The sequence below is a fragment of the Dermochelys coriacea genome, chromosome 9, assembly GCF_009764565.3.
Source record: "Dermochelys coriacea isolate rDerCor1 chromosome 9, rDerCor1.pri.v4, whole genome shotgun sequence".
In the NCBI taxonomy this organism is placed as follows: Eukaryota; Metazoa; Chordata; order Testudines; family Dermochelyidae; genus Dermochelys; species Dermochelys coriacea.
Genome location: NC_050076.1, coordinates 16,991,960 through 17,019,604, shown reverse-complemented (window position 1 = coordinate 17,019,604; position 27,645 = coordinate 16,991,960). Strand labels below are relative to the sequence as shown.

General features: G+C 42.2%; 2 protein-coding genes across 15 annotated transcripts in view; one reads left to right on the top strand and one right to left on the bottom strand.

Moving 5' to 3' along the window:
* Nucleotides 1–27,645, bottom strand: part of PHC3 (polyhomeotic homolog 3) — a 100,759-nt gene that overhangs the window by 40,412 nt on the left and 32,702 nt on the right. The window lies entirely within an intron of this gene.
* On the top strand, nucleotides 3,248–5,617 carry AKAP4 (A-kinase anchoring protein 4). The gene has a single exon (XM_038416500.1). It carries the CDS (start codon nucleotides 3,248–3,250, stop codon nucleotides 5,615–5,617), a length of 2,370 nt encoding a protein of 789 aa, XP_038272428.1.

Below are 27,645 nucleotides of genomic sequence, written 5' to 3'. Positions count from 1 at the left end.
CAACTTTAATTCAGCCTTCTTGTGCATATGCATTACATTACACTCTTTAATTACGTGACCACATACTATTTTTCTCCAGGAACCTGTTTCATTCAGTGCACAGGATAGATGGCATTCAATAATGAGCAGCCTTTCAATATTCTTTTTCTTCTCATTATTCACTGTGTGGCCCCCTGCCTTAGTTACTGCATACTATTCAAACCCTGCTCTGAAGACAGAATTATTAATTTCCTCCTGGGCTTTTCTATGGTGTTCATCACTATATTATCTGCATGCTTCACAAATAATTAATCAATCTTCACAACACCCCTGTGAGGTGAGGAGGTGGTATGATCCCCATTTAACAGGTGAGTAACTGAGGTACAAAGAGATTAAGTGAAAAGTTACCATTTATTTTGGGTGCCCAATTTGAGACACTTAGGAGTTGTGGTGTCAGGACCCAGCCCTACCCACAGCAACACCCCAATCCAGATTTTCCCCTTCTACTCTGCTTGGAGCAAGGAGACTCTTTAGGGAATTTAGTCGATAAGCTCTAGCAAGTCTCTAGTGAGAAGGTGAAAACTGATTATTTTTCCAAAGGCATATATTTTGGTCAAATTTCAGTGGATTTTCACAGGGACAGCAAAAGGTACATCCCTGATATAAAGATTACCTCCTTTCAACTCTCTGCTCCAAAGCATGTGTACTCTAGAGATTCTCAAAGGAAATATTTCTCAAGGATTATTTTACCAAGGCAAATCAACTTTCCAACTTTTCTTGGAAATGACAACCGTTTGGACTGAAATTTCAACAAACACAAACAGAGATAGAGATAGAGAGAGAGTGCATGTGCACTTGGGGCAGACACCCAGCATGGAAAATTTCAATTTAAATGGTAAAAGTTTTGCAAAAATTATAAGCTACTGAAAACAGGGTCTTACAATGGGAAGTGTCAGGCAACCTTAATCAGAGGCAACACTATATCCCCACCAGTAATATTCAATTCTTTTGTGAATCCTATAAAGCCCTTAGCCTCAATGATATCTCGTAGCAATTTTGAAGTATTTTCTTTTACCCACTTCAAATGTGATCTTTTTAATTCCATCTCATGTCTCCTTGTTCACATATTATGAGAAAGAATAAAACAGACACGCCCAGTTTATCTTTGATACACTGTTCACTATTTTATACATCTCCATGTTCTCTACTATTCTTCTCTAAACAATCCCAAACTTTTCAATCTCTCATCTTTCCAAAAATACTTCCATGCCTGCAGTCAATTTGGTTGCTCATCTCTGAACCCCTTCTGCTCCTGTTTTGAGATTCATTATGAGAACTAAACACAATATCCCAAACAATTAGATCACTTTTACCTGGATACCTGTGCCTATCTTCAGGCAACCAAATTTTATCAGTTTGACATCAACCTAAAATGGCTATATGCATGGTTACCAGGCAACCAGAGGCATTTTCCACATACCCAGTGAACTAAGGTATCAAAGAAAAGAGAAAAAAAATACTATTTCTATATATAAATGATACTTTAAATTATTTAATTTCAGAGAGCATTCAGTTATGTTAGTAGTCCCAGAATTTTGTCAACATTTAATTCTTATGGAAGCTTATTTTTTTATCCCCTGGGCCTAAATGACTCTACTACCTGTACTTGACCGGAGTACCCCACTTTTTCTGCATCATCTACACCTGTTATTTGTCAAATGAACTATAATCTACATATTTAGTTGGTATCTAGTACTATACACTGTAATTAGTTGTGAAATATTGGGCAATATTTTTGTACAAATATTTTATACAATTATGTTGTAGGCAATAGCAAAGGCAAACTGAGTTGGAAAAAAGCACATAATGGAAAGAAAATTGCCACTGTTATGAGTATTATACAAAATACTCAACTGCTGACAGTGACAGATATGTCTGTAATGTATGTATGTATGTAATTATTATTTGTAGTATAATCATACCTAGGGACCCAACCTAGATTGGAGACCCATTGTGCTAGGCATGGCACATACACGTAGTAAGACACAGCCCCCGAAGAGCTTACTATCCAACTAGACAAGACAGGCAAAAGGTGAAAGAAAGGAAGAGTTATCCCCAATTTACAGATGGGGAACTGGGAATTAAGAATCAGACTGGTTAAGTGACCTGCCCATGATCTAACAGGAGATCTGTGGTAAAGCTGAGAACTGAACCTAGATCTCCCGAGTACTAGTGCAGTGATTTAACAAGACCATCCATCCTTTCCAGACCTACAAGGTATGCAATAATCTACAAACAGAAATGTCATCAGGGAGATTTAACATTAATCTCACAAACCTATGGTAAATATTTTATAGGGAACAATCCTGCACTGGCAGAGAGATAGATTATATGACAAAAAGTCTTTTCTAAATATAATTCCTACGATTTTATGATTTTTCAATCATCTGACAATAGGGGGATTAGGAGCTAGTTTGGTTTTATAATCTCAGTCACACTCCCTGTGTTTCGATTTAAAGATTTTATTTTATTTCAGAGTAGAGGAAAAAAGAAAGATACACAGGCTAGTCCTAAGGAAAAAAAAGAAGGAAGAAGACAAAAGGAAAAGAGAAGAGAAAAAGAGAATGAGAGAAAAAGCAGGGAATGGAAAGAGAAATAAGACACTTTTCAAGTTTAGAGGTTTTTTGTTCAGCTATTAGTTGTGAGCGCTGATCTTTGTGATGTCACCACCTCAGGGAGAACACCATGAGACTACCACCATCTTCATTCCCTCTTCTAATCAAAAGATAACCTCTGTCTTATACTATCAATTTATTCACTGTATATCCAGAAAATGCAGTTTAATGCAAGTTTCTTTGTTAAGTGGTGCTGACTCCTTGTTTGATTATGTTTACGAAAAAGTGTTTTTGTTTATATGGAAAACAAAACACAAAGAGTCTCCATTCCCTCAGCGCACCTATTGGAAAACACCCTCCAAACCCAAAGGACACAGGTTTAACACAGGCTAAAGGAAAAAAATCTATAGCAGCCCACTGCTAAAGCATTGCCAACGCATCACTGGTTATTAGTGAAACTGGTTCTTTGTGATGTCACTGCTGCTATAGAAACCATGAGTCAACACAGGTGAAGATCCCATCTGGCCAGTAGAAGAGCATGGAAAGCTGAGAGAGGAGGCAACATCTCAAGTCTGGCAGGGTCATCATAGCAGCTCAACTGAAAAAAGAACACTCTACGGTCCTGGGTACGGTCCTATTATCAACCTGCAAAGATGTCTCAGGAAGTTGACTGGTTACACAGCCAGGCAGGTGTGTGTAAAGTAGACCTCTACAACCCCGATGAACAGAAGGACCAGGACCGGAAAGTGATCTGTTTTGTCGACGTCTCCAGCCTGAATGTAAAAGACAAAGATTCAAAAGCAAAGAAAGCTGCTAGCCAGTCCAGCAACATGTCTGAACCTTCAAATGAACTTGATCTGGGCAATCTGGAGGAAAAAGAAGTCATTGTAATAAAGGACAACGAGAAGCATGATCATTCTAAAACTGAAGGAGCAGTATGTCTTTTCAAACAAGGTTCAACTGATGAACTCAGCGTTGTGAGCTGGCTCAACAATGACCTTCAGAAATATGCAGTTGGATTCCAGCATGCACTGACCCCTTCAGATGCCCCTCAGAAACGCAAAGTTAGCCAAACCTTCAATGATCCATCGTTATCCCAGAACAGTGACACATCTTTAAAGTCTGCCGGTGCTCAAAAGGGAAAGAGAGATCCAGATGATGTTTCATACTATGTAAATAAACTCTGTTCTTTGGTTGTTCAAATGGCACGTAAAGAGATCACAGATAAATTGGAAGGCACTGCCAGTAAGTTTATACGTCAGGGGATTCACGGTTCAGGGAAAAATAACAATTCCCGTGGTTCTGTGAGTAAAATCGCATCACAAATGGTGAATGAAGCTGTTGATGCAAGCACACAGGACCCCCAGAGTAAACTACCATCCCCCAGACCATCTCAAGAAAAGACTACCAAGAAGGAAGATATTCCAGGTTCTAAGAGAACATCACTCTTCTATAGTGAGATGTCCAATCAAAATGGTTATAAACAGGGAGGAAAGCCTGGAGATACACAAATGTGTCAGCAAGCAAAACAGTCTGGGCAGGATGATTCTGGTACTTCTGTAAGCAAAGGGTTAATGGTTTATGCAAATCAGGTTGCTTCAGACATGATGTTCTCATTCATGAAGACCATGAAAGTCCAAAGGAAAGATGGTAAGACAACCCCAGCTTGTGTAGTTTTGAAGAAAGTAATCCTCAAACATACCAAAGATGTCATATCAGACTTGATAGACTCAACCATGAAAAATCTGCATAATGTCACAGGGGTGCTCATGACAGATTCTGATTTCGTTTCCACAGTGAAGAAAAATCTTTTCAACATAGGAAGTCAAAAGTCTACTGAAATTTTGGAAGCAATGGTGAAACGCCTGTTTAAAGCCCTAGCAGGGGATGATAAGCAGTCCAGGTCTCAAAGCCTAGCATACACATCACTTAAAACAGGCTCCCAAGACAGCAAATCTCAAGGCATGCAATTTACAGCAATGAAAAGTGAAATGCATAATCAAGGGAAGGACAAAGACCGAGGGGCTAGCAAGGGTCAATCATCATCATCAAGCAAAGCTTCAGAAAAGCATTGCTCAATGGATAAGTACGCAAAAGACCTCATTGTGACTGCATTAATGTTGATACAACAACATCTATTACAACAGACAAATGGCAAAGACTCAGCACGTGAATCAGCTGCCAGTTCATTTGGATATGTTTCTCGTGATTCTCATTTTGAAAAGGCGGAGAGCAGCCATAGTTCCAAGTCCCTTTCAATGGCTGCTGGATCAAGGCACTCAGGGGCAAAGAATGACCACCACCAACTTGACTCCCAAAAGGGGGACATATCAGGTATCCTGTTATCAATCATCCAGAAGGTCTTATGTGAGGCTGGTTTCAATATAGATGACAATTCCAGTGAAACAAACAAGAATTATAAAGAGGCTGCCACCAATGATAGCAAGTGCAGCAAAAAGGCCTTATCTAAACAGCCCAATTCAGCCATGGATCAGTTTGACAATATGGATCAGATGAACAAACAATTTATTGATCAACTGGTGGAATCTGTAATGAAGTTGTGTCTATTCATGGCCAGAAACAACAGCCCAGATTTAGCTATAGGTGACCTGTTGGATGAACAAAATGCATATGGTGCTTCATCCTCAAAAATGCCAGCAGTACCCAGGAGAAATTCACAATCCAAGGGTAATGGAAAACAGCTACCAGGTTCATCATCTGGTTCTGAAGTGATAGTGAACAACCAGAATGCCAACAGCAGCTTACTGAACAAAGAACTCCAGGCTATCCTCCAGTGGATGGCTGCTTCCCACTTCAACGTGCCCAACCTGTCATTCATGAATGAAAATGATGGGGATTTGAAGAAGCTTCCTTTGTTGGCTGAAAAAGCAGCCAAGAAGAGCTATAGTGTTGGTGATATTCTCCAAGAGGTAATGAGGTACTTCGAAAAACAACAGATGGATGCCGCTGTGGGAAACATGCCTCGTTGTGGGCTGATGGACTGGTTGCTTGCTAACCTGTAAGCAAGTGCCGACTCTTCTTCCCTCTCATGTTACTTTGACCCAGCCCAAGCGCCCAAATCAAATCTTTGCTGGCGCAACAAATAAGAACATCACAACCCATTTGCAAGAGACAACACTGCATTGAATTCAACAGGTTGTCATATACTAGCTGGGCAAGATCATCAATAAAAAAAATTTAAAAAAGGAAGACTATTTTATTAAGCACTTCAACAGAGTGTGAGAAATACAAGGCACTAGTCAGAGCAATAAACCTGCTTCCCCACAGGTAGATATGAAAACTAGAGTGGGGTGAGGAGGAAATTAAAAAATGGGAGGCAAAGAGGAGCAGTAAGGGGGGTTGGGGGTGGTGGTGGTCCATCAGAGAGGTTCCTTGTTAGAAGCCTTTGTAGAGTATCTTGGAAAGAATAGGTGTTGTGATTTCTACCAGGGTGTTGTCTCTGGACACTGCTCGGACATTTTATCTTTCATATCAATCTTTGACTAGTTGGTGTCTGATAGATTGGAAACTCCACCCCCATCTTGGACAGAAAAGGAGCTTTCTGTGTCTTCTCCCTCTCAAAGACTACTAGCTCCTGCAAGGAATAAGGGAAAAATGTCTCCACTTCTCTGTCACTCTCCCAGGCTATTTTTAAAATTTTCCTTCACAGTTATAACCCCAGTGCTTGCCTGTGCTGTTACTTAGAGCTTCCTCAAGCAGCATTACATTAAGATCATTTTTGCCAATTTTACTGCTGTCCACTGTCTTCCAAATAATAGTAGTGAAACTGACCATAGTCTTATTAATTTCACTCTGGTACTGTTAAGCAAAGTAGATGTCTTCAAAAAACTTTAAGGACTAGAAATTTCATTATTTGAAAAAAAAAAAAAAAAAAAGAAAGTTTAGATTCTGTGGAAGATGGTATAGATCCCTTCACAGTAAGCTTCTCACTTACCCTGGTGAGTCTCTATTTCAAAGTTCTTACTTCCATGGACAGCATGTATTGTAAAACATGGCAAAAATGGAGTTTAGAAACACATCTATATATTGGGAGAGTGGAGAGATGAGAGGATGCAGTAACCAATTACTACAAATCTTTGAAGATTTCCCAAGCAGGAAATAATGCAAAATAAGGATTAGTTCTTGCCTTGACTTTTATAAGCAACAATACAAAACTAGTTCATCAGATGCTTTCTAAATACTGTTCCCTACCCTACCGCCTTCAAAAATCCCTTCCACTGTGTTAAAGCTTTTTTGTGTCCCATTAACATTTTCTTAGCATCAGAATTTCTTATTAGTTAATTACACAATGGATATCTAGAAGGCATCCAACTGGAATAAACCTGAATACAGGTTTTTGAACGTTGTATAGTTGATATTTAGGAATGAAATTAGCCTATATAATTTACATTGTCTATTATTATTTATACTGAGTGAGTAGAAATTAGCTACTTGCCACAGTTCCTGGACTGGGACCTGGAGAAGAGGGAGGGTCTGGGTTTCCCTAATGGTTCACTGGAAAAGGTGGTACAGAAATACCCTGGTGCAAGGGGGAGGAAGACTCCTGAGTTTGGAGCTGGGCCCCCTAGGATGCATTGCTCTGCACCCTGCAGAGCCTGGGAAAGGGTGAAGAGTCTGCAGGGGGTGTGCCCGGACAGAGGAGAAGTTATATTATATTTCTTTGAGTTTACTGGACTCTGTTTACCCTGGAAGGGTCAAACTAAACATGGACAGAGGGCTGAGTCATGAGAAGAGGCAAACCACCACAGGGCCAAAGCAGCTGTTGGCAAGGGTGGAAACCTACAGTGCCACTCCCAGCCACAAGGGGGAGCACCAGCAATTAAGTCCATACCTCCACATTCCTCAACTTCCCTCTCACAAGTCCCCAACATCATGTCCAGTACCCGTATGCCCTTTCTCTCCACACAAACAAGCAATTCACCCCTAAGATAAATAGATGAAAAAACAGAGTCGAGATGATGTAATATCTTGTAAATTCTGTGAAAAAATGGGACTTCTGGAAGAATTTAAAAGAGGAAAGTAGTGGTGCTCAGGAGAGACGTTCCATATATAGCGGCAGACATGGAAGTTTTAACTCCCCACCCGCCCCCAATCCCCCAATGGGCAGTGTATCTTTAACAATTACCTTTTAAAATTATAGAAATCATATGCAACTGCAAGCACCATACAAACGTTTTAGGAAAATGACAAGACAACTGCCTACTGGACCCTGGTTTCATAACAAATTCCTTTATTAAAGCAATAGAATATTGATAATGTTCTCTTCTGCCTGAGAGATACCAAACTGTATAATGTGGCAAAACCATTAACTTTATCACCTGAGAATCAAAGGAAACACTCTCTCCAGACTAGCAACCATAGGTTTATCTCTGTAAATATGATTCTTATAACATTTAAACTCCTAACAGAGATTCAAAGGAGAGATTCTAAGGGAAAATTGTCCTGGAATTTAAGGTATTTTTCAGTCCCATAAACCAGGATTTTAGGAAAAGTAAACAATATATTAACGTTCATCTGAAAACTAATGTAAAATGAAATAGTTTTAAAAAGGTTGCCGTTTAAAAGCTTTTCAAATCTTTATACCAAAGGCATACTTTCTTCCCAAACTTTCAGAACTACCATCTCCCTGCTCCCCACAATAATTTCAAGTAAATTACACAAGTTTGCTTTGGTTCTGACAAGTTACACTGGTATCACCATTAATTTAACACTGTACTTAAACTACTATTTGTCATTTGGAAAGACATCCAGAATAGCACTGTTTAGAGATGTTACATATGAGGAATAGTTAGCAATCATATTAATAAATGTTGTTTAACTTTTTGATACATTTTTGTTCAAGACTTTTAATTCTACTTTAAACAGAAAATATCTCTATTTTATTAACTCTCTTTATTCTCATCTTTACGTTGCAGTATGAGTTGCTTTTCTGAATTGCAGGGAAAGAGGAAGAGCAACAGTAACAACATTTAATACAGCAAAAGCTCTTAGTTACACATTAAGCCGTATTTTCAAAATGTCTGCACACTTAAAAAAATACAAAACACAAGTGGGAAGTATACCCACCGAACATTTTCAAAGAGAAGTACAACCAGAGTGCAGTCAGCAGCATCTGGCCAAACATGTGCTCACTAGGAAGGAAAGGACAGGTAAAAACATTGCAATGAGCTTCCTACTACTAACCACTCCAAATCACCTGCCTTTCAGTGGTTTATTAGACTAGCTATTTTACACACAAGCCAGACACACAGTCATTTGAAAGCACATCATGGCTGCTGGGCACAGCACCAGAAATATCCTTACAGCTCACATATGGGCCAATCAATAACAGGACCAGGAAAGGAAGCAGAGATGAAAACTCTCAGGTCTTGTATTTTGAACAACATACAACCAAACTGCTAGCAAGAGTCACCAAACACAAGTAAGTAGAAATAAAACCAGTTAAACTGCCATTTTGAGTTTCCAGGGGATGGGGAGATGCATAAAGGATTTATGCTATGCCAGTCAGGGGGAGGAGAGGAGAGGAGCCATCGCCATATGTAGATAGTGATGTGAAATATGACTAATATGTGTAACTAGATGGGAATTTGCAAGAAACACTGTTGGCATCAGAAACCATTTTATTTCCTTTGTCTGTCTAGAACAGTTCAGGAGTTATAGTCCAAACATATCAATTTATTAGGGGAAGTATCTCTCTCAAAAAAAGTGAAGTCCAAAGAGAATAAACTCATAGTGCAGAGTGGCCAATCTGTCCCAGGTGACACAGACTGAATTCATTTTTGCATTAGGAGACTTTTCAAGGACTGAGGAAACCTATGGGAGCAGGAAAGGGCTATGATCTATGAATGTATAGCACTCTTGCAACACTAAACACCCAACACAGAAGCAATGGCAAAGATAACTAGGAGCATGTCATGAGTAGAAAGCTCTCAAAAGGTAGACACTATCATGGCAGTTGAACACCAGGGTGGTAGGGTCTGAAAGCTGATTAACACAATGGACTATAGTCACAGTAGAATCCTTATGTGGGATACCATTGGGAACAGTTCACCTCAGAAGTGAAATGATGCACGACACTGCTCATCGTTTAAAAACTGTGATAATTACTGTTGAATCACATTTTCCCCCACAAAAAGAGTAATTCTGCAATTCCACATACTGTGCAGTTCGACAACCCAATACTCTGGCTAGCTGCTATGTTTTGTCCAGAGGTTTCTATGTCAGAAGTGAGAGCAGGCCAATGTGGGCTGCTGCCTGGCCTGTTAGAAGGGATTCTGACTACTTCTGCGGGGACTTGCTAGCTATTTGAGTTGCCTGCTGTTCCCTGAGATATATTTCTCACAGAGGATCCCTCACTCAACACCTACTAGCCCTTACTCCCCATATCTCTTGCATGGCAGTTTTTCTTGGCTCTTTCTTCCAAGTATATCCATATTTGTTCTGTGGTCTTTGGGGTCCCTTCCTTTCAAGTTCACCCTCCTCTACTGTACAGGAGGGAGAAACAGTTAAACTAAGTGGAAGGTAGAAATGTAAAAAAAATATAAAAACATGCAAATCACTCTAATATTCCCCTCGAAACTGAGGCAACATCTGGTGTTGTGCCCTACAACAATGTACTGAAATAAAAGTATTTGTGGCTTGTGTAAATGAACTCCTTTAGAGGGATGTCGAAAGCAGTCTCACCATTTATGAGCCCAGACCAATTTTTAAGCTCTCAAATACAAGTGGCCTGATATTCAGAAGTACTGAGCATTCACAGCTCACAATGATGACAGTGAGAATTGCTAAGCATCTCTAAGAATTAGGCCACTTTTATTTGAGTGCCTATACATGGATTTAGGTGCCTACATTTAGTTCTATCATTTTGGCCTCTGTCACTAAGATTCATGCATATATGGTCACCAGGCAGTTAGAGTCATTTCCCATTTTAACCAGTTAACTAAGGTAGCAGAAAGAAAAGAAAGAGAATACCATTTCAAAATATAAAATAATGCTTTCCGCTATATTATTTCAGTAATGTGGGTTAGTAATGAGCACTGCACTAGGGGCTAGGAATACTGAATTCTAATCCTGGCTCAAAGACACACTCCCTTAAGTGGCCTGGCTTGTCCAGTCTAAAATCAGAAATAATACCTTCCCTTTCCAAAGAGCTTGAGCAAAGGGAGAAGCATCCTGGAGGTCAGGGAGACAAATCTGAAGGTCTGGATAAATACTGAACTCTTGTTGCCTATCTAAACTGAATCACATAGCCTTCTGAGGTTCATAGACGGCTATGTTAAAGCTTAAGTGGGGACAGAAGAACATTCATACTATTAGTACTACTAAACATTACAAAGAGCATCACATGTTTTACTGACATATTACTAATGAGTATTAATAGTTAAACAAAGGCACAGCTGAGCCACTACTGAACAAAAATTGTTTACCAATAACTCCCAATGCAGTGTATTTAGTCCAGTGAAATATCACCTCCTCAAGGAAAAAGGAATGTTTTCATCCTTGTGAGAATGTGGCTTTGAGCATAAAACTGGTAAGCACGTAGACCGATTCAGGTGGAAATCAGATACTACATTTGACAGAAACTTAGGGTGTAGCCTAACCAGACTATGTCTCTCTAGAGCATTTAGTCCCCCCACTCTCCTGCTGAGGTGATGGCCACTAAAAAGGCTAACTTCACTGACAGGTGCAAAAGCAGGCAGGAGGCTAAAGACTTGCATGGAGGGCCCATACGAGCAGACAAAACTAAATTCAAATTCCTGGTGCACTTGAACCTGAGCAGACAGGAACAATCTATTCAGGAATCTTGTCATGGTAGGATTAGTAAAAACAGTTCTACCATCAATTCGAGGGTGAAGTGTAGCGATTGCTGTCAGATGCATCCTAGTTGGGCTGAGGGCTAAAGCAAACGCTAAGATATAAAGTAGGGCTGTAGATTAATCGCAGTTAACTCACACGATTAACTCAAAAAAATTAACCGCGCTTAAAAAAATTGATCACAATTAATCGCAGTTTTAATTGCACTGTTAAATAACAGAATACCAATTAAAATTTATTAAATATTTTGGATTTTTTCTTCATTTTCATATATATTGTATTCTGTGTTGTAATTGAAATCAAAGTGTATATTATTTTTATTACAAATATTTGCACTTTAAAAATTATAAACAAAAGAAACAGTATTTTTCTATTCACCTCATACAAGTACTGTAGTGCAATCTCAATCACTTTCTTGTGAAAGTGCAACTTACAAATGTAGATTTTTTTGTTATATAACCCCACTCAAAAACAAAACAATGTAAAACTTCAGAGCCTACAAGTCCACTCAATCCTACTTCTTATTTAGCCAATCACTAAGACAAACAAGTTTGTTTACATTTACAGAAGATAATGCTGCCCTCTTCTTATTTACAATGTCACCAGAAAGTGAGAACAGGCATTTGCATGGCACTTTTGAGGCTGGCATTGCAAGGTATTTAGGTGCCAGATTTAAACATTTCATTAAAGTGATTGTTAAAATGTTATAAATACAGAGGTTGAGAAAAGAGTGTCTGTACATCTGGGTATAGTGCTTAGATTATCCACAAATATAAAGTTTGTTTTTAAAAGTCATATATACATATAGCACATAATCAGCAATAACCCAAATTTAGGTGAATTAATTTAAGAATACAGTTTAGATATTAGCATCCAAGTATTCGGGTACATCACACATGAAAAGTTGTAGAGATTTTGTTGTAGAAAGCAAAATATATCAATGAGTGAAGATTGTCCTTCAGTAATTGAGCATTTAGAGTATGTTGTCCATTTAGAAGACACAAAAAGTATTTCAGTTACTTTCCTTACTGCGTTCTCATAGGCACTCCAGCTTCTCTCTCCTGGTATTACCCATGTCCGGTGATACGTTCTATATAGATGTCCCTCGATCACCTGATGAAATCCGACACCATGAGTTGCCACATCAGCTGAGCGTAGTGTTGAATGATTCCGATTTCTCTCAACACTCGCTCGTTACTGGGGTCCCATGAGCCCAAGGCTCCGACAATCAGCACGTGTATCAGAACCTGGTAACCCCAGCTCTCAAGATTTTAGCCAAAGGGGAGTGTTTCTCCTCCTTTCGAGCGTGGGCATTGTGGAGGGCTGGGGTCCTGTTTTCGAGGGCATTGTGATGTCCACCATGATGATCTTCTTCTGGTCCTCGTTGGTCATGACGATGTCCGATCACATTTGGCTGTCGGTTACAGGGATGGTGGAGTTCACGGCAACCTTTCCTATAGGTAATGGGATGGCTCTGATCAGACGATCTTGGATGGCATTGTGTCGCAGCTCCCAGGCTCTGGAATGGGGCTTGCAGCTACACAGGAGATGGGACACTGTCTTGTTGGCATAGCCGCACTTCTTACATCGTTTGTTCTGATTCCCATGGCGGACAGCTCTGTTCAGTTGAGCCAGGCCCAGTGGATGAACCGCCAGTTGGCAAATCAGGTGAAGCTGCCGCCAGAGAGGAAGTGGTTGCTGGCGTCCCACTTGCACGTCACCTTGAACGCCTTGCCCTGGTCCAGCTTTTCCACATACTGGCAGCAGACGGCATCCTTCAGGGTCCTCTCCAGCATGGTTCTAGCTTTCAGAGTGAGGACTGTGTCGTCTGTGTTCTTCACCTGTGGCATCAGGAGTCCCAGTTCCTGGCATTCCTTGCACCACATCCAGCGGCAGCCGATACGCTTCTCCAGTCGTCACGTAGCGTTGCGAACGCAAGTCCAGAGTGAAGCAAAGTCTCCCCCATCTCTTCCAAATTCACCTTCCAGTGAGCCACTCAGGCAACATCTTAGTTGGAGGGGGTCCTGGCGATTCGCTTTTTGATTACATCCTGCAGGGCACTTCCTGTGATGTTCCTCACCATGGCATCTGGGCATGTCAGAAGACAGAAGGTGTGAGTGATCACCGCAATGTTGCACAGCTCACTCATACAAGGGATGTTGGTGCTGCCCTGCCTGTGTGAGATGTACACCAGTTCATTGCTGGCTCTCGGGGGAAGAAACATCCACTTCTTCACTAGCTGCCTGATGGTTTTGTCTGCCTTGTTCAGAGGTACCTTCACCACGGCAGATCCCCTCAGGATGAATGAGATATAGGGGATCAGGAAGGTGTTCAAAGCATTGATCTTTTGCCATGGTGTCAGTAGGGAGGAGCTGATCCTAGCCACATCTCGTAGAATCTCCATGATGGTATCCTCAGGTGTCTGCTGGATGTGGAAACTGTGGGCGTGCCAAGATGTTGGTATGCTTGCCCATCCTTGAGGAAGATCATAGGTTCACCCTGGATCTGAAAAGGCATTGCCTGGACAGAATCACCTCTACTGCCATCATATGCAGGGATGCGCACTTCCTAGCACTGAAGTGGAGTCCCATCCAGTTAGCAGCCTGGCTGATGATGTCGAGCATTTGTTGGAGATACTCGAGGTTGTCTGTGATCAGGACCAGATTGTCTGTGTAGCTGTTCACACTGTTACCATACAGGTCAAAACCACCTAGACCACTGGAGATGGCTCGAATGAGTGGCTCCATGGCTAAGTTGAAAACAATGGGGCTGAGGGAACAATCTTGCTTCACACTGCTACGGATAGGAATTTCAGGTGTCTTTCCTTCTATGGAGCGGATGGTGGTGGTGCAGCCTTCATAAAGTTCCCAGATCAGTTGGAGAAAGTTTTCAGGCATCCCAAACTCTTGCAGCGTAGCAAAAAATGTGCTGGTGGGGCATCAATCCAAATGAATTAAGCAGGTCGATCCTTGCTATGGCACATTGCCTCCATGCCTTTCTGGCCATGTCGATGGCAGACTGAAGGACAAAGTTGTGTTCATAACAGCCTTCACAAGACATGAAGCCTTTCTGGATGGAGCTGATGGCTCCTCAGTTCACAGACCAGATGCTAAATATTCGTATGCCCCTTCATGCTTCGGCCAGCATTCCAGAGGATATGCTTCCATGCTGATGCTCATTAAAAAAATAATGCATTAATTAAATTTGTGACTGAACTCCTTGGGGAGAATTGTATGTCCCCTGCTCTGTTTTACCCGTATCCTGCCATATATTTCATGTTATATTAGTCTCGGATGATGACCCAGCACGTCGTTCATTTTAAGAACACTTTCGCTGCAGATTTGACAAAACGCAAAGAAGGTACCAATGTGAGATTTCTAAAGATAACTACAGCACTCGACCCAAGGTTTAAGAATCTGAATGTGCCTTCTAAAATCTGAGAGGGACGAGCTGTAGAGCATGCTTTCAGAAGTCTTAAAAGAGCAACACTCCGATGCGGAAACTACTGAACCTGAACCACCAAGAAAGAAAATCAACCTTTTGCTGGTGGCATCTGACTCAAATAATGAAAATGAACATTGTCGGTCTGCACTGCTTTGGATTGTTATCGAGCAGAATCCATCATCATCATGGATGCATGTCCCCTGGAATGATGGTTGAAGCATGAAGGGACATATGAATCTTTAGCGTGTCAGGCATATAAATATTTTGTGACACTGGCTACAACAGTGCCATGAGAACACCTGTTCTCACTTTCAGGTGACACTGTAAACAAGAAGTAAGCAATATTATCTCCTGTCAATGTAAACAAACTGGTTTGTCTGAGCGATTGGCTGAACAAGAAGTAGGACTGAGTGGACTTGCAGGCTCTAAAATTTTACATTGTTTTAGTTTTGAATGCAGCTTTTTTAATACATAATTCTACATTTGTAAGTTCTACTTTCATGATAAAGAGATTGCACTATAGTACTTGTATTAGGTGAATTGAAAAATACTACTTTGTTTTTTACAGTGCAAATACTTGTATTCAAAAATAAATGTAAAGTGAGCACTGTACACTTTGTATTCTGTGTTGTAATTGAAATCAATATATTGAAAATTTGGAAAACATCCAAAAATATTTAAATAAATGGTATTCTATCATTAACAGTGTGATTAATTGTGATTAATTTTTTTAATCACGCAATTAATCAAGATTAATTTTTTTAATCGCTTGACAGCCCTAATATAAAGGTAGTCCAGAATTCTTTGAATCATAGTTTGAGTATGTGGGATATTATGTGTAACTGCCCAGATGGAGGATTACTTCTACCTAATCTTGTTTTCTACTATTAAGGAGGACATTCTGGATTGCCACTGAACAGTATGTGTCCTGTGTAGTCAGCCAATGATAAACCATGCTGTGAGGTGTAGCACCTGAGGATTTGGGTGCAGCACACACCTGTGATTCTGAGTTATCAAGTGTCTGGTTAGTGACAATAGCAAGGGTTACCTGGGCTAGACAGCTTTTATAGATCACAATACCAGGGCTGTCTGAGCTACAAGAATCAATTTGCCTCAATCTTGTTTCAACTTGAGAATGACTCTGGGAATCAGGGGCACTGGTGGATATGCATATATAGAAACAGGAAACCATTCAAAATTGACCCAGGGCTATGACCTACTCTGGAAGAGAAATGTCCTGTTCTATTGAGTCACAAACAGGTCCACCTTCAGAAATCACCATACAAAAAACACTCAAGATAGAACCACTGTCTTGAGAGACCATCTGTGGTCTAATTTGAAGTATCTGCTCAAGGTGTCCACCAGGCCATTTGAACACCTAGCAAGTGAGAGGCCCTAAGACCTGCATTTCCAATATGCAGAAATTCCACAACTTGACGGCCTCCTGGCACAGACTGTCTGACCTAGCACACATAAAATACCGCTGTAATGTTGTTAGAGAACCTGGACAGTCCTGCCCTGAATGTGAGGCAGGAACTGCTCACAGGCACAGAATATTGCACACAACTCAAGAACGTATGTGTAAGGTGGCCTCATGGGCAGTTCACAAACCCTGAGTCTGAAGATCTCCCAAATGTGCTCCCCACTCATGGCTGAAGCGCTGTTATCAAAGTGATTGAAAGGAAAGGTTGAGAAAAAGAGACATCCCTCTCCCCCATATAGTCTTGGCTCATCCACCAGTTCAGAGACAGCTACACTGTCTAGAATGCATACCAGCCTGTCCAGATACTGAATCTGAGAGTGACAAACTCACATTAGCCATGTCTACTTTTCCCTGAGGTAGAGCTGGCCATGAGGGGTCACATAAGTACATGCTGCCATGTGACCTATGAGCATGAGCCAATTCCTTACTGTGGTTCGTGGCTGAGCTTTGAGCAATGTATAGAGGTCCCATACGATCTGGATTCTGGGGAAAGGCAGGAAAGCCCTGGCAAAAATTTAATGCAGGACCACTCTAATGAACTCTATTCTTTGTAGAGGCGATAATGTTGACTTTTCTGTGTTTTCTGACTTCAGGCCCAGGGTGCTGTATGTTCAGAGAGTGCGATGGATAGCAGCCTCTACTTGGTGTCTGGAGTGATCTCAAAGCAACCAATCACCCAAGTAAGACTACACAGACATCTTGCTGGCAGAGACAGGCAGCTACCACCATACACACCACCATGCTGTAAACCTGCAGTGCTGATGATAGACAGAAGGACAGAACAAAATGGTGAACTGTAATGATCTCATATCATGAACCTTAGGAACTTCCTGTGACTCGGGTGGATCACCACATAGAAGTAGGTGTCTTGTAAAGTTGAGAGTACCACACCAATCTCCTGAAACTAGGAAAGGGATAACTTTTACTTCTTGTTGTATTTATTTAGGTTCAGAAGATCTAGAATGGGTCTGAGACTCCCTTCTGGCTTTGGGTATTAGAAACTATTAGGAATAAAAAACCCTGCACCAAAGAACATAGTATCTTGCACTTGTTGTCTTAGTAGAGACTCGTAAGAGGGGGCCATGAAGAGGGAGTGGGAAGAGGGAATAGAAAGGAATTTCAGGATATGTCTCAATACCACTGTGCATAGCAGCCATTTGTCCAAGGTGCTAGCCTGCCATGCATGCAGGAAGTTGGACAATCCGTTTTGGAAGGGCAGGGAAAGACTGGCAAGCTCCAGGTTGGTGACTACACTGTCAACAACACAGGAGTCAAACAGGCTGCTTCAAGGCCTGTGGTTGCCCAGACGACAAGAAGAAGGGGATGGAAAACAGAGGCCTCTTTCTCTGTGACCTTTGCCTCCTCTGGAAGTGATCGGGCTGCCTGAAGGTGAAATAATGCTGCCTTAGCTGGAACTGAGGACAATATTTAGTCTTCTTTGTAGCAAGACTGTACAGACCTAACAAATTTAGGACTGCTCTAGAGTACTTAGTGTGCGTAAAGCTTCATATATTTTGGATCAGAATAAGGTACATCCCTCGAAAGGGAAGTCCCTCAATAGTCTGTTTCACCTCTGAAGGAATCCCCAAGGACTACAACCAGGAGGAATGGCACATAGTCACTTCCAACCCCCTAGCCCTAGCCCCAGTCCCAGCCCCAGCCCCAGCCCCAGAATCTCATGAGTTCAAGGAAGCCTGCAGAACTGAACGAGAGACCAACTAATCTTCTGAAACAAGGGGCTGGAACTGTTCCCTAGAGCAGTTGTGTTCAACCTATGGTCAGCGGACCCCTGGGGAGCCACAGATTATACCTAAGTTATCCAAAGGGGTCCACACCTCCATTTGAAATTTTTTAGAGGTCCGCAAATGAAAAAAGGTTGAAAATCACTGCCCTTGAGCTTTCTGGCAGTTTATTTGCAAACTGAGAGACTGCCTCCCAGGTAGGCTACATCTATATTGCACATGCCCTACAGCAGCGTGTAAAGTACATACACTGCATGCCCCCCTAGCATGGTTATAAACATCAGTGTAGACAGTGAGGCACTGCTTAGGCAGATAAAGACATACCTGTATAGGGTATGTAGCTTAAGGGTTCAGCTCTCTATACACTGAAGCAGTGCCTCCCCAGTCTATACTGTTATTTTCAGGGTGTATTCCCAACCTACTGCCAGAGTCTTGCCACACCACAGAGAAAAGCTCTAGCAGCAGGGAAACACTCTGGCAGCTCCCAGCTGCTGGAGCCATTCCCTGCCACAGAGGGTACAGGAGCCTTTTCCCACTGCAAGGAAAGACTTTAGCAGTGGGGAAAGTGTTGCAGGGGGAGGCAGTGGGGAAAGAACCCACTGCGGGAGTCTTTCCCCACTGCCTCCCCCTGCCAGAGCCTTTCACTATCATGTGTGGCTAAACACCATTGTGGACACAGCCTGCTTTTCACTGCCATGTGCAACTATACGTACCCTATTCACCGCTATCAGTTGTGTGCAGCATACACAGACCCTTAGAATAATCATATCTGGACATTAAAGCCCGGTGATTGGTAATGCGGAGTAAACTTGCTGTGGAATGAGTCTTTCCCCCAAAGAGATGTAACTTCTTTGCATCTTTCACTTTGAGGGTAGCCTTAGTTCAGTCTTGTGGCTGCTTCTCATTTACTGAAACTATTACTAGAGAGCCCAGCATAAGGTGTGAATAAAACTGCTCAAATCCCTGGGATGGAACCTGGTATTTACATTCTGTTCGTGGAATGGACAAAGAGGTATGCCACAGGGTCTTGATAGATCTACTCATAAATGAGGCCATCATGCAGCCTATCTTTCACACCAAGGCCACATGTAAAATATCAAATCAATCAATCAGTTTGTGGGTATTCTCTTCCACTAGCTTATGAAGAGAAAGAGCCATTTGTCAGAGGAGTTGGCATACTTTAAAGTCATCTAGTATGGGAGAGCATGTCTCTGGAACCAGGACCTCATCTGGTGATGAGATTGATGCATTAAAAGGAGGCAAGGGAGAAACCTTTTGAGGTTGGTCCTACAATGTTGGGGTAGGCTGCTGTTCCGAAGCAGGCTGAGTTAAATCCAGTAACGCTGAGTCAAAAGGTAGACTGGTACCGAGAATCACTAGCATCTCTCATACATGATCTGTTCCTGTGAGAGAGTGGAAATATTGATTTGTATGATGGGGCATTCAATACAGCCAGTGAGGAGGATGGTATGGCCCAGACCACAGTTGTGCCTGCATCAATTGTCCTAATCTCTGGCTCTAATCTCCTCATATCTCCTTTTGTGGGTATGAGAACAGAGGTCTGAAGGAAACCCTAGACTGTCAGTAGCATGAGATCCAAGAGCCCACTTCGGATTCTGACAAAGAAGTGGAATATTCTGAGAGCCAACACGGTGCAGTACTGGGAGCAGCTGTTGGAGACTGTGACCAGGATCTATTCCGGGAACGTGGTACCAGAGGAAGCATGGATAGCTTCCTAGCTGCTGGTATTGTGTGACAAAACAGAGATAATACAGCAGTGGAGGAGCCTGAAGAAAGAGTAGCAGGCCTGTGGTTGATGGGCCCACAGCAAACTGCCAGAGCTGATGAGAACGGTACCTGGAATGGTGCTGGATGAGGGTCTTCACCCTGAATTAACAGCAATGGTGGCCTGAAAGGTGTAATAGGTCTCTCACTGCCACACAGGCCTCCAGCATAGTCAGTACCGATAAAGGCAGATGTCCCACCATGATCAGAGATGTCTGATATAGTGTCAAAACAGAGGAAGTCGCCAGTCTCAATGGTCTCTTGGAGGACACCAGAGTTAACGTCTCAGGTCAATGAGAATCAGTATGAACCAATAACAGAGAGTGGGGAGCCAAAGGGCATGCTCTGCTATTGGCACCAGAACGAACCTCCATGGAGGAATCTTTCACTGCAAATGTCAAAGAGCCCAATACCAACTTCTTCTATCCTTCTGAGGCTGAAATTGGTCTGATGTCTTTGACCTTGAAGAAGATGGTCCCAGTGATGGGGATCTCCTATGGCTCCTATTTGCCAGTAAAATGGGGGGAGGGGCGAAGTACTCTGGAAAGGAGTCATCAATGAAATCCCCTTGGAGAACAAAGGGTTTCAGATACTGGTCTAAAGAAAACCTCCATAAGAATATATCAAGGGTGCTCTTCCTGCAGCTTCTTTGTCTTGAAGCCCTGGCAAATTGAGCACCTGTCTCTTACAGGGCCATCATCCAAGCACTTTAGATAGGAGGAATGAGGATCACTGCCAGGCATCAGCTTTCAGCAACCAGAACAAGTCTTGAAACCTGGGGACGTTGGCATGGATACTCCCTTGGTACAGGGCAACAGCCTGAACCTTGCCTTACTCAGAAAAATTGACAGGAAACTTCTAACAAAAAGGAAAATAAGAAAAGTGTGCAATGAACAAAAACAGTACCACTAGGAAGAATAAGTATGTATCCATAACTCTGTTCCCAAAGAACGAGGCGGTAAACACAGACTGCTCTGACTACAAATGATAAGAAGGAACTGAAGGAGTGAAAGGGTGTCACAAGGATACAAGGAGTTGTGCTGTGGGTGGGGCTGCATCTGTGGCTACTGCTAGGGGAAACTCTGGCACAGGTACACAAGACATGTAAATACCTCCAGTGTAATGGACATATGCAAGAACTGAAGAAAGTTTATTGTATTGCACAACATACGCGTGTATCAAAGACAAATCGGGTTGGAAAAATAGTAAAATAAAAGGAAAAATATTGCAATATGATATACAATACTTAACAGAAGTACAAAAGGGGTTACTGATATACAAGAATTTTTTAGTTCTGGGCATCTCAGAATCTGGAAGAATACTGACAAATTGGAAGGAGTTCAGAAAAGAGCAAATTATTGGAAGGCTGAAATAAATGATTTATGAGGAAAGATTAAAAGCACAAAATATGTATCTCTTGGCTACATTAGACATAAGAGGAACATGTTGTATGCAGTGTAGTTGTAGCCATGTTGGTCCCAGGATATTAGAGACACAAGGTGGGTGAGATAATATACCTTTTATTGGACCAACTTCTGTTGGTGAAAAAGAAAAGGTTTTAGACCTGAAGAAGAGCTCTGTGTGGCTTGAAAGCTTGTCTCTCTCACCAACAGAAGTTGGTCCAATAAAAGATATTACCTCACCCATCTTGTCTCTGTAATCAGAACATAACAGCTTAAGTGTAAGAGTGTCAACATCAACAAATGGAGAGGAATTATTTAGTGCGATACAGTGCAGACTGGAAGGGATAGATTTTAAGAACTGCCCTAGATTACAGTTTTGGGTTGTACTGCAATCTGAATTAATTGATTCCAGCTAACTCAAATTAGCATTGTAAATGCTAGTCTAGACACTCACAAATATTTGTTTTTGGTTAACCTGAGTTACATCACGAACAAAATTGCAGTCTAGACAAACCATGGAAATAAATGGATAAAATTAATAAAGGAAAACTCTAGTCAGATAACTAACTCCCTGACAGTGGCAGGTATTAGAATATGGAGAAATATGTATCCTAAGCTAAGTGGTAGAAGCCACAGCACTTGAGACATTTAAAATTGAAGAAAGCACTATAATCAATAAGGAACAATCATGCACTGACAAAGGAAAGAACTAGATGATAGAATAGGTTTTGACTATCTGAGATTGCTTGATTTATTGCACCAAAAATATAATTTCACCAAGAGTCACATAATCTTCCTTAGGTTATGTCTACATAGCAGCTGGGAGATGCGAATCCCAGCTTGGGTTAACATATCTGTACTAGCTCTTCTTGAACTAGTATGCTAAAAATAGTAGTGTGACCACGATGGCCATGGCAGTAGCTCCAACTAGCCACCTGAGTACAAACCTGTCTGACGTTCTAGATACATACTTGAGTTGCTAACCCAGGGGTGGGCAAACTTTTTGGCCCAAGGGCCACATTGGGGAATAGAAATTGTATGGCGGGCCATGAATGCTCACAAAATCGGGGTTGGGGTGTGGGAGGGGGTGCAGGCTCTGGGGTGGGGCTGGGGATGAGGAGTTTGGGGTGTAGGACGGTGCTCTGGGCTGGGACCAAGAGGTTCAGAGTGTGGGAGGGGGATCAGGGCTGGGGCAGGGGTACAGGAAGGGGTGCAGGTTCCAGCTGGGAATGTGGGCTCTGGGGTGGGGCTGTGGATGAGAGGTTTGGGGTGCAGGAAGGTGCTCCGGTCTGGGATCAAGGGGTTTGAAGAGCGGGAGGAGGATCAGGGCTGGAGCAGGAGGTTTGGGCATGGGGAGAGGCTCAGGGGTTCAGGCTCTGAGTGGCGCTTACCTCAAGCGGCTCCCAGAAGCAGTGGCATGTCCCTTCTTGGCTCCTATGTAGAGGGGCAGCCAGGCAACTCTGCATGCTGCCCCATCCACAGGCACCACCCCTGCAGCTCCCATTGGTGCTCATAGGAGCCGGAGCGGGGCCATGCCGTGGCTTCTGGGAGCCGTGTGGTGCAGCCCCCCACCCAGCACCCTGGCCGGAGCGGGGCCGAGCCGTGTGGTCCAGCCCCCGACCCAGGGCCCCGGCTGGAGCACTGAAGCGGGGCCAAGCTGTGTGGTGCGGCTCACGGGCCGGCTTAGAACAGCTCGTGGGCCGTAGTTTGCCCACTCCTGAGTTAACCAAAGCTGTCAGCTGTGCTGCCATGGCCACAGTTCTATTTTTACCGTACTAGTTTGCACAGAGCTAGCACTTGTATGTCTACCTGATCTGAGAATCACACCTCCCAGCCACCATGCAGACATACCCTTAGACTTTTTAGGAGACCAGAACTTGATGAGCCAGACGTTTCTGAAAAAACTAGGGAAGACATAGCTGTTCATTGTAAATGGGTTCACTGTTGCCATGCTCACTAAGAAACCAAATCATCTAACTCCCAATATTCTTATGTCATAAAGCCAAATCTAACAGGAACTGGGCTCCCTGCTGGTGGTCTAATGAAGTCAGCCATGATAATCATTATCCTCTCTATGATGGAGGGAGCAGATTACTTTCTTGCCTTACTGTTGCTTTGTATTGTATTGTAGGGTGGCATGGGTAAAGACTGAGTAGCAAAATTCTCTAACATGGTGAAGAGGAAGAGCCACAATAGCTTCAGCAATTCCACTACAAATTTAGTTTCATGTTGGGCATGTCAATTCAGAAGAAAGTAAGTGCAAGTTGCTGTGTCACAGCCAGCATCATGTGCTATTTTGTCTCCGCAGCTGTAGTTCTGCAGTGGTAATGGGAGCTGGGATACTTTCTCACATCCTGTTATTCACTTTGCTCACTCTGGCATCACTCAGAACACTACAATATTTCTTATATCACTGAGAAATTGTTAGGACTTGAGGATTGAGATCTAAGGATATGACAAAGGGTTTTTACAGCAGCAGTTTAGCTAATACATGGGTTGAAAGAGCCACATACCTTTGGGCACCATAACAAAGACTGTTTTCAAAAATTGTGAGAATATTTTATCTTGTAAAAAACAAAGTCTGAAGGATGCTGCCAACATGCTGTGGCCTGTATGGAGGGAGATAGTATTGAATCATAGAATATAAGGGTTAGAAGGGACCTCAGGAGGTCATCTAGTCCAACCCCTGCTCAAAGCAGGACCAATCCCCAATTAAATCATCCCAGCCAGGGCTTTGTCAAGCATGACCTTCAAAACTTCTAAGGAAAGAGATTCCACTACCTCCCTAGGAAACGTATTCCAGTGTTTCATCACCCTCCTAGTGAAAAGATTTTTCCTAATATCCAACCTAAATCTCCCACACTGCAACTTGAGACCATTACTCCTTGTTCTGTCATCTGCTACCTCTGAGAACAGTCTAGATCCATCCTCTTTGGAACCCCCTTTCAGGAAGTTGAAAGCAGCTATCAAATCCCCCCTCATTCTTCTCTTCCACAGACTAAACAATCCCAATCCTCATAAGTCATGTTTTCCAGTCCCCTAATCATTTTTGTTACCCTCCGCTGGACTCTTTCCAATTTTTCCACATCCTTCTTGTAGTGTGGGGCCCAAAATTGGACACAGTACTCCAGATGAGGCCTCACCAATGTCGAATAGAGGAGAACGATCACGTCCCTCGATCTGCTGGCAATGCCCCTACTTACACATCCCAAAATGCCATTGGCCTTCTTGGCCACAAGGGCACACTGTTGACTCATATCCAGCTTCTTGTCCACTGTAACTCCTAAGACCTTTTCTGCAGAACTGCTGCCTAGCCATTTGGTCCCTAGTCTGTAGCGGTGCATGGATTCTTCCATTCTAAGTGGAGGACTCTGCACTTGTCCTTGTTGAACCTCATCAGATTTCTTTTGGCCCAATCCTCTAATTTGTCTAGGGCCCTCTGTATCCTATCCCTACCCTCCAGCGTATCTACCTCTTCTCCCAGTTCAGTGTAATCTGCAAACTTGCTGAGGGGGCAGTCCACGCCATCCTCTAGATCATTAATGAAGATATTGAACAAAACCGGCCCCAGGACTGACCCTTGGGGCACTCCGCTTGATACTGACTGCCAGCTAGACATGAAACCATTGATCACTACCCAATGAGCCAACGATCTAGCCAGCTTTTTATCCACCTTATAGTCCATTCATCCAGCCCATACTTCTTTAACTTGCTGGCAAGAATACTGTGGGAGACTGTGTCAAAAGCTTTGCTAAAGTCAAGGAACAACACGTCCACTGCTTTCCCCTCATCCACAGAACCAGTTATTTCATCATAAAAGGCAATTAGATTAGTCAGGCATGACTTGTCCTTGGTGAATCCATGCTGATTCCTCTAAGTGCTTCAGAATTGATTCCTTGAGGACCTGCTCCATGATTTTTCCAGGCACTGAGGGGAGGCTGACTAGCCCGTAGTTCCCAGGATCCTCCTTCTTCCCTTTTTTAAAGATGGACACTACATTAGCCTTTTTCCAGTCGTCCGGGACCTCCCCGGGATGTTTGAGTCATAGGCCTCCAACAGAAAAGGCCAAGACTTCTGTTTGTGCAAGATTTTAATGTGGGAACAGGGGCAGCTAATAAACTCTGTCTTGTTTTTCGGCAGATAAAAGTAAAGTGGTGTACAAGGGAGGAAGCTAGAAGGAAGGAGAGAAGAGAAATGAGAAAAAGGACCAAATAGCCACTGTGCCAACTGGAGAGTCCAACAATGGGCAGCAGCAGAAGGGGCAGAACCACCTGAGTGAAGCATCATGATCTACGGCCTTCAAAGAGAGTCAGCAACAAGAGTCTCTGGACCACCCAGCCCTTTTTCTCCACAAAGGACAGCCACCAACACAATGCATCTCAGGCTGTGCCCAAAGAGGAGCTGAAAAAAAGAGTACCAGACTTGTACTGTGTCTTCAGATGTATACTACCAAGAAGAAGAGGACCTGAAGCAGTGGCAGGCAACTCCAGCTACCATCACACCCTACAGGAGCAAGCTAACAGATCCTCAAACATTTGCGCTGCTGTACTCTATCTGGAGCACTGCTGAGCAGTTGGTGGATGAAGTCTGTTAGAGGTGGAGAGGTATGTTTTTTACATATTCAATAAAAAAGGGAATAGTGGATTTAGTGGATGAAATTAATGTAGTAAATGTAATATATTTGGATTTTATACAGTTAAACAATTATGGATTTGATATATTCTCTCCTGAATTCATACTCAGAAAACTATGAACATTAGTTTGCAAGAGACAGTAAAAATGGTGGAATTTGGTACTGGATTCTCAAAAACATCAAACTATAAAGATATAAATAGCTAAATAGCTCTGATGAGACTGCTAAATTCTGCACTCAGTATTGAAAAGATATTGACAAACTAGAAGGATTTAGGAAAAGAGCAACAGTAATGAATAGAGGACTAAAGGGAGAGATTTATGAGGAAAGAGTAAAACAATTTAATGTACATAAATTGGCTAAACAACGATTAAAAAGGGTAAATAATAAGGATATAGATTTTCTTGCATAAATATAATTAAAAAAAATGAGATGAAATTAAAAGAGAAACTGAGGACACAAAACACTTCCTGCTAGTTAAATGATTTTGCAAGGAAATATGGGAAGCCACATAATCTGAGAGATTAAAAATTATCCTGGACAAAGCCCTGGAAAATATTTTGAGGGATCAATCCTATTTTCACAGAAAAACGGACCAGATGACATCATCTCCACCTCTGACATTTGTTTCTATGACTTTTCAGTAGTCTGATAATAGATATCTAGAGAATAAGATTATTTAGTATAATGTCCCAGTCATTGTTCCTCCTTCCCTTTAACATGTTTTAATTTTATATTGCCAGATTAAAATATAGAGTATAGACAATGAAATTGCATTGTTCAGCCCAAGGAAATTTCTCTGAGATGTTATATTTGAGGTGTTGGATTAGGCACTCTGTCCACTCAGAGTATGTCTTCATTGATGAAAGGAAGAAGAAAAAAAAAGTGTGTTCTTAACTTGGGTTAGCTAATCAGCCAACTCAGGTTTAAAACAGCAGTGAAGACATGGCAACTCTGCTTTTAACTTGGGTTAGCAACTCAAGTTCCATCCCAGGCTCCCATATAGGTATTAACTCAAGATGCTAACTTGAGTTAAAAACAGAGTCACCATATCTTCACTACTACTGTAACCCGGGTTAGCTAACCTGAGTTAGTTAAGAACATACTTGCCTCCACAAAATGAAGACATATGCTAAGAATCAGTTATTTCTAAGATGTCTTGTTCTGTGTATCATCATCATCATCATTTATTGGTGTTTGCGTTTCCCCAGGCAACAAACCAGGAAGAAGATAGGGATAAAGAACTTGACCAAGAAAGCTTTCCAAGAATGGATGACATCAGGTCTGTGGATGGAGAACTGAGACACGGAATATTCAAGGAAATGGGGGATCAAATCATCTAAGTTGAGAGGTTCCTAAGCATGTGCTATAACTCCCAACATGAGCAACAAGAAGAAGAGGTCAGTTCAAGCTACACAGGAACATCCCCATCACCCTTCAAGGAAGAATGCTCTGAGGATATAAATGAGGGGCACATCCCTCTTAAAGAACAGGAAAATCACCCAGGCTCTCCAACATCAGTCTAATGGAGCCAAGGGAGGAACTTGTTGCACTTTCCTGCCATCTAACTTCTCTTCTGGTCTGTCAGAGCAACCCAATGACTGAAATGTGACTGAAATGTTGTGATCTGGACACATGATAGTGCTTGTTAAACAGTATTCAGAGCATTGCAAGCCCATCAAATATTGGCTCTTCTTTGGTTCTTGAACCAAATGCTTCATGAATC